Source organism: Equus caballus, chromosome 21, assembly GCF_041296265.1.
Source record: "Equus caballus isolate H_3958 breed thoroughbred chromosome 21, TB-T2T, whole genome shotgun sequence".
Taxonomy (NCBI): domain Eukaryota; kingdom Metazoa; phylum Chordata; class Mammalia; order Perissodactyla; family Equidae; genus Equus; species Equus caballus.
In genome coordinates this window covers 37453986-37461814 of record NC_091704.1, presented here as the reverse complement: position 1 = coordinate 37461814, position 7829 = coordinate 37453986, and the positions used below count along the sequence as shown (strand labels likewise).

The 7829-nt window shown below is 37.0% G+C and overlaps 1 protein-coding gene across 1 annotated transcript in view; it reads right to left on the bottom strand.

The window, feature by feature from the left end:
- Positions 1-798: 798 nt before the first annotated feature.
- The window catches only part of FGF10 (fibroblast growth factor 10), a 77671-nt gene continuing 70640 nt past the window's right edge, over positions 799-7829 (bottom strand). The window contains exons 2-3 of the mRNA XM_001498109.5: positions 6158-6261; positions 799-3724 (exon numbers count right to left, since the gene is read on the bottom strand). Coding sequence (XP_001498159.1) covers positions 3527-3724; positions 6158-6261 — 302 coding nt within the window. The 3' untranslated portion in view covers positions 799-3526. The remainder of the gene's footprint in view (positions 3725-6157; positions 6262-7829) is intronic.

Below are 7829 nucleotides of genomic sequence, written 5' to 3'. Positions count from 1 at the left end.
CTTTGGGTCCCAGTTCTGGTGGAACGAAGAGTTTCCCGTTTCTTTCCAGTGTCCTTTGAAAATATCCCTCCTTTATTCTTACAGTTTAGTTCAGTTACAAAAGCCCTGTCTAGTGAAATAGATAACAAGAATTCTTAATCAACGTGGTATTTGTTTGCATGTAAATATGTTACTTCGAATGCACTAGATATTTTCTCTTAAATATTTCACGGCTTCCTACAGATAACTTTATTTAAATAAAGTTTGGACTTCCCTGGTAAGGAAAAGGTAAATTTTATTTTTTGCTGAATAATCATAAACTCTGAAGTAACTACATTAAAATTATTAGAAATGTGCAGCATTAATGCTGATCTATTTAAATAGTGTCCATAACCTTGCTTTGGCCCTGGACCCAACTTGCTTTATTATATATTTTTTTCTCTCTCCTGTTCAAATCAAACTCGTTGGCCGTCTCTATCCTCTTGAAATCAGATTTTGCAGCCTCCTGGCTTTCTTTCAAAAGTCTTTCATTGTTTCACAAGCCATCCTTGTTTTCAATTCATCCTTCTTTATCCACTGTGTAAACTAGGTGGGCCTGAATACTTAGGAAAAATCGAAAGCATTTGGTTGTTATTAGAGTAAGGATAGCTGACTCACACATGTAAAACATTAAAGAAACCTTACAAATGTTTGAGTGAGGTTTTTTTCTGTTGTTGTTTAGGGCTCTGGGGCATTTAACCACATCCTGCCATACACACACTTGAGCTTCTCTCTTATATCAGGTATAGTTTTAGGTTAATAAAACAAACAAAAACAATATTTTTATTTTCTTTTCGCAGCATTTTTATTGATTTATTTAAATGTAACATACTATACACTGTTCAGCCTTTCGGGAGGTAGGAGGCAGGGATTCCCTATCTTTACGAGGAGTCTCCTTGGAACCAACACTCAGATGGACACCCAGTTGTGGCTGACACACCTTGACACCGTGGCCAGGGCCCACACTTCCCACACAGGCAGAGCTCCCCAAATTGTGTTGATTTTTTTTAACATACAGCTTTCAGAGCTGGAACTGCTTTTCCTTCAGTAGCACAGTCCAGCTGCAAAGGCTACCAGAATTCTATCTCGATATCCAGCAAAGACGTCATTTTTAAATGCAGGAGAATCTCTTTACTCCTTACCACACTGTTTCTGTCTTTATCTCTGTTCTTGTGTGTGTTGGGGGGACGGTGGTTGGGGTGCAGGGTGAGGGAGATGTTTTCTATTTTTGGTTTCTGCAAGCTCTGATACATTTTGCTAGAAGCTGTTTTAGTGTTTTGAGTGCTACAATGATGTCTGTTTACACATAGTCTCTTTGGTAATCTAAATGGCTATGTGAAACACGAATCCAGTTTGTGCCCTATTAGCTGTTACCGTGGTCATCTAATACTGTATTTGTTTCACCAAACATTTCATTTTGGTTGTGGGTGGTCCATGTTCATGTGTCAGGTGTAATTATTATTTTAAAATAAAAGAACAAAGATAATCTAGTTCTGATAGGAATGCACTGCATTATAGCACTCAGACTCAGTTACCAATTAAATTTTAACATACAAATTCCAACCACAAAAATGAAACATTTTTAGAATCTTATTCGTCAAAAAGCAAGTTGGAAGCCACGTACCATGAAACTAGTCATAAGCCGAAACACACATTTCTTTTGAAATGTCATACCTTTGTTAAGGAATGAGAAAAATATGAACTTTTATGGGGTTACTTTATGGGAAAGTTTCTTAATAAAGCTAATTCTTAAATAACAGATTAACTGGAAGAGCTGGTTAAGCATTGACACAATTAAGTTATAAGAGAGGATCACAAAACACCAGCCTGTCTAGAGGTTAAACTTTAGTAAAAAGATGCGTTTAGTGAGTCTTTCCCTTGTACCAAAATACTGTCCAAACAATAAAAATAAACTGACCTTTTCAAAACAAGAAATATGAAGATAAAACTTCAGCATCAATATAATCTTATAGTTAATCACTTAAAGTATTTAGAACAAACAGTATTTTTCTACATTTTTTTTTTTATCACTACAGACACTGCAAATAAGGCTTATGTACTTATTTAGTGGAATACAATGTGATGATGACTGGTACACTCTTATGTACTGTTTTCTATACCTGCTCTAACAAAATGAATTTCCATAGGGCTACATTATGGAACCTTCCAAAGCTCTTTAAATTTACAGAAAATAAGTTTTATTTGGTTTTGTAAAGACTAGATCATACAGCTTGAACAGGTTTCAGTATATGGTTACACATATACCAGAATATATTTGCTCAGTTTAAGCCCCTGGGAGAGTTGCACTTCATACCAAATTCCTTGATAGTTCCTTTGGGGGAGATGCACTATGTGAGACTTAGAAAGGGTTCTTATATATGCAGACAGCCTCTTAAACACTTACCACTGTGACATATGGCAAAAAATTGTTAGTTAATAATGAGGCTATGCTACTAAAATGTATTTAACAACTATTTTTCTTTCTTTTAATATATTCTTGGAGACCCATTGATGTATTGAAAGAGAAGAATTTGGCCTTCTGGTCTATTTCTTAGGAAAGGAGGCCTTAGGAGTGGTGTATGTTTTTAAATGATGGCAGACATCTCTCACTCAAGACATGCCACAGCACTGTCATATTTATTGTTGTCGATTCTTACAGAAGAAGTGCAAGTTAAGTCAAAGGCTAGCATGTGGGGCACTCGCACTGCTTTCCTAATCTCATCTCCCATTCATGAAGTGTTTGCCAAGTTTTAAAAACACTTTGTCATGAACATGCGTGTAGTGTGCTGAAGAAAAAGAAAAGGTAAATCAGAGGGTAGCTGCTGAGGATACTCTTTAAAACCCCAAAAGATATTTAACATCCTATTAAATAAATAACTTAGAAAGAAATAGAAAGGGATGAAGGCAGAATGCACAAGCATACCATAGTATTTGTTTTGTTAGAACAGTTTCACACTAACATGTTTACATTTTTTAATCCTATCCAATTCTTCCATGATGCCACGCCCAAAGCTCCTTTGGTTGTGCATGTGATATGACCCAAGTGCTTTCCAGTAAATGCTCGCGTGTCTTACTGCTCATTGAATCATTAGGCTTGAATGAGCAATGAAAGTCTTTGATATGAGTTCGTATGCCATAAATAACTTTCCCAAAAATCATTCAACAGATTGTTCTGTGTTCTTTAAGTTCTATCTCAGAGGTTGCAAAACAAAAACATAAACCAAAACTTAAACTTAACCAAAACCCAGCCACAATGTTGTTTGCTTAGGAATAACTTCCATCTCATTTGATCTGTCTACATCTCAATTATAAGGCATGACACAGAACTAATGAAAAGAACATCATATGTCAGCAGTGAGCACAAAAACCTTCAAAGACTTCCTTTCTTTCAAGCAAGCAGACATCTGCAATGTATCTGTGCCATTGAGCTACTGTCTTCATGAAGAATACCAACTATTCCTGGCACAAGAGCCTTTGGTTCTATCGCAGCCACCGACACTGCCTTCCTCTACGAGTGGACCACCATTGGAAGAAAATGAGCTGAGGTGTTTTTCCTTCGTGTTTTCTGTCCTCTCCTGGGAGCTCCTTTTCCATTCAATGCCACATACATTTGCCTCCCGTTGTGCTGCCAGTTAAAGGATGCATAGGTATTGTATCCGTTTTCCTCTATCCTTTCCTTCAGCTTACAGTCATTGTTAAATTCTTTCTGCAAGGGAAAAACAAAATCTTTTATTTCTGTGGTGATGATACTTTATTCCATTTGACACAAACCATCCAGAGACCTCCAGTTCAAGGGTTTTATTTGTTGTTGCCATTTATGCATAAGTTGTGTACCTAACACACACTTTCAATAACAGAAGAGTAAAAGTCATAACCACAAAACAGCTTCTACATTTGAAGCACATGATTCATTTTAGTTGATCATCATAACCACATATTGGGACCCTTTTAAAAAGCTGGTGTACTTTAAATATGACATGGTTTAAGTGCATAGAATGGTTATCGAAATGCAAACATTCCACTAACAGTATTTGTGATGAGTCAATGATAAAGAATAGTGTTATAATCCTTCTTTTCAGAGTAATGACCAGAGTCCCATGAAAAGAATAGAATTACAGGAAAAAGGTGGGCTTATCAAGTTTGCAAACTTTATCTACCTATAAATCCATAATAAATATACACACATTGATAAGAAAGCAGATCTTATAGCAGACGCGTAATAGTTCTAGATAACCGAGAGGCCACGGGGGTGGGAGTGGGGGATGTCTTCCTCTGTTCCAAATACAAGATTTCTCAATTTTGTAAATTATTTATAATTTTCCATAACTTGGAATTTCAGTAAATTTTACTCTGAGTCTAGGAATGATTGAAAACAAGGACATGGAGAGCATAGTGTGTGATGGGCTGAGCTACTTGGAGAGGTAGGTAGTTTTATGCAGTGCACAACCCTGTGCCCTATATGGTTCTAAGTGCTGGGGAAATGGTGGGGGACAAGGCAGACACTGTTCTCTTGAAATTCACAATCTACTGAGAAAAGACAGTCAACAACAAACACATAATGAGAGAAATATCTGGTAAGTGCCATTGCACATAATTAAAATGGGGTGATGTGATAGAAAGCTCTTGGGTGTCTACTTTAGGTAAAGAGATAAAATGAAATGCCACAGACCTTGGAGCTCAAGAAGAAGCATAGGCATAGTACATGAGCTGTGCTGGGAAAGTGAAAAAAGTGGGGGAATGGGAGGAAAAGTATTAAGCAGTTTTATGACACTTCATTTGAGGGTTATCCATTTCTCCTTGATGTCACCTTTTTAAAGAAATATACTTTATCAATTAAAAATTATTTTAATCTTTTATTGCAATTAGAATTTTCATGTTTTTCTTCCGCAATCTAAATTCATTTTAGCTGGCTTTAAAGCATTGGTTTTGACTGTATGTGTGTATCAGCATCTCTTCAAAGATATATACCTGGTCCTTTTACCCAGTAATTCTGGATATAGTAGATTAAGGAGGGACCTGGGCATGTTCATTGAAAAGGAAAACAAAAATGCCTCAAAAGTGATATGCGAACCCCTACATGGAGCCACATTTTAAACAAGGTCCATTACTCTTCTAGGCTCATGAGTAGAGCAATGTAAATGGAAAAGCTTAACTAAAATTCCTCTGACTCCACCCTCACCTCAAAAGCATTTACCTTAGCCACAAGGACCAACCCAAAGAACGCCTGGCTCCCCAACTGTAACTGGACCTGATATAATTGAAATGCAAGGCTATCCCATATCCAGACCAATGACGGAATCAATTTTCAATGATTCTCAAATTGTGGTTACCAAACCAGTGGCATCAGGAACACCTGGGACCTTGTTAGAAATGCAAACTCTTAGCCCCTACCACAGACTTACTGAATCAGAAAATCTGAGAGTGTGTTTTGGCAAATCCTCCCAGTGATGCCGACACTCCAGTCTGAGAGCTGCTGACTCTAGGCAGGCACTGCAATCATCCTTATGCTAATCAACAAAATAAGTTTATTTTCACATTTTAAAGTGATATCCCTTAATCCTTGCTATGGAACACAGGGATGTATGTACCCAAAGCACTGGCTTGATACCAGCTCCATAACTGAATTAATGACTATTGTCTGGGTAAATAAAATTCTGGAGTTTGAATGGCACACAGCAGGATGAATTTGTTGATATGTCTCTCCATTTCAGATTTTAATAGAATACATAAGATCCGAGACCCTGTTTTAGCTTCAGCTGTAACACACACACAGTATATGGTTTTCTTCTCAATTCAAGATCTTTGTTTGCAATGATTCTTCTACAAGTTGTCTGCAGCGCCCGTGCCAATCTGACTAGATGCTTCCGTGAGAGTCTGGTCAGTTAGCTCAGAACATTAGCATTGACTGACAAATGCCAGCAACAGCCTGTGTGGCAGACTAAGGGGTGAACAACAGAGGAGATTATAGAGTTGGAAGAGCTGCCTTGCCAGCTCTTGAAACGCTGGTGACCAGCTCACTGTGGCTCTATTTACTGGCAAGAGAATGATAACAAAGCTATTCAATGTCTGCGGGAAACATTCCAAAACTGTGGTAATGATTTATTGCAGTAGATTTTGAAAATAAAAGCAGAATACTTACTGAGCCATAGAGTTTGCCCTTCTTGTTCATGGCTAAATAATAGTTGCTGTTAATGGCTTTGACGGCAACAACTCCTATTTCCACTGAAGTTATTTCCAGGATACCTAAAACATATAATTAAAAAATGCTAAACTTAAAAAGTCACATAAATTTAGTTGAAAGAAGGAAAAATCAGAGGAAACTATTAATTTTATTTTTTGATGGTTTTAAAAATCAAAAGATTAAAAAAAATTGGAACAAAACCCCTCAACCTCTTTCAATGTGACTAAAAACCCAGCAACTACATGCAAACAACTAGTAAGTCTTTAAAAGAATTCTCTGCATTTTACTCTGTGTATATAGGGGGAAATATTGTTTTAATTAAAATGCTTCTTTTGCTAACTCTGCATTTTCAACCCCATAAATATTGAAACAACTCTACTCGTGTTAGCCCAGATTTCACAAAAGCTTATCAGAGCACACATCTGTACTATGGTATTAAATTAAATCTACAGCATATGTCAATAATATGTCAGATTACCTCAATCTGTAAAAACAGTGGTAAACTATTTCTTCTTTGTAGGACACTTAGATAAACTAAATCTCTTGGCTACATTTAGCTGATAAATCCATTTTTGGCAAATGTGTCGACATTCTAAGATACAGACAGACTAATCCCAACATCCATGTTGTCTTTAAAATAGCAGAATCACTACTCTGGGTTGGGAGAAAATCCATCAGCATTGTTGAAGTGTTTTTTTTTTCTTTTTCCTGGAAAGAATGAAGAACTGAGGGAATTAGTAACTGACAGACAAGACCCTTTCCCCTAAGACATAAGTTTTGATTGGTGCATCTAAAGATAATTTTCTCTGAAACGTTTGTAGGTAATTATAAGGAAGGCATTTGATCTTCTACTCAGAAGTGCCAAACTACTTTAGGTTAAGAAGACCTCAGGTACCAAAACTCCTTCTTATTTTGTCACTCTTAGGAAAGCTTTCTCAGAGTAGAGAAGCAGCGTTGTGATTAGCAAAGGCACCTGGATCCAGAGTGTTTGGGTTTGAATCCCAGATTTGCATTTATTGGTGAATGACGGCAGAAGTCACTAAACTGCCTCTGTCCCAATTTCATCTGTAAAATGGGCAACATAATAGTACCTCCCTTGTTATCTTATGAGGATTCAATCAGATATACATATAAAATAATTAGAACTTGCCTAGTGCTTAGTGTTTCCTTAATTATTAACAGAGGGAAGTTTTCCTTTAGGGGTTCTAGATTTTGGAACTTCTTCAACAAGCTAGCTAAATTCTGAGCAGAATATACAAATTCCCACTGGCTTAGCCCATAAGATCTGAAAGTTGATCATACGTTATCATTTATCATGTATTACCTATCACAGGAAATACCAGAGTAAATTTGGTCAACAAATTGTATGTTTATACTCTTCCCATAGGAAAAGAGTGGCTTGTTCTCAAGATATGAACGCCTTCTCTCCTTCCTTTCCTTCACAGGTTGATGAGCCACGTGGAGATCAACAGAAATGTTTGAGTTCCCTCATTGTGAAGTTCACATAACTAAAGAGACTTGGGCCAGAGCTACGTGCCATGGACCATTCTGTGCATGTGTCCTGTAGGAAACCTCTGACCTAACACAGCACACCTCTCGCTAATAGAGTCAGACAGATGTCAATTGACAA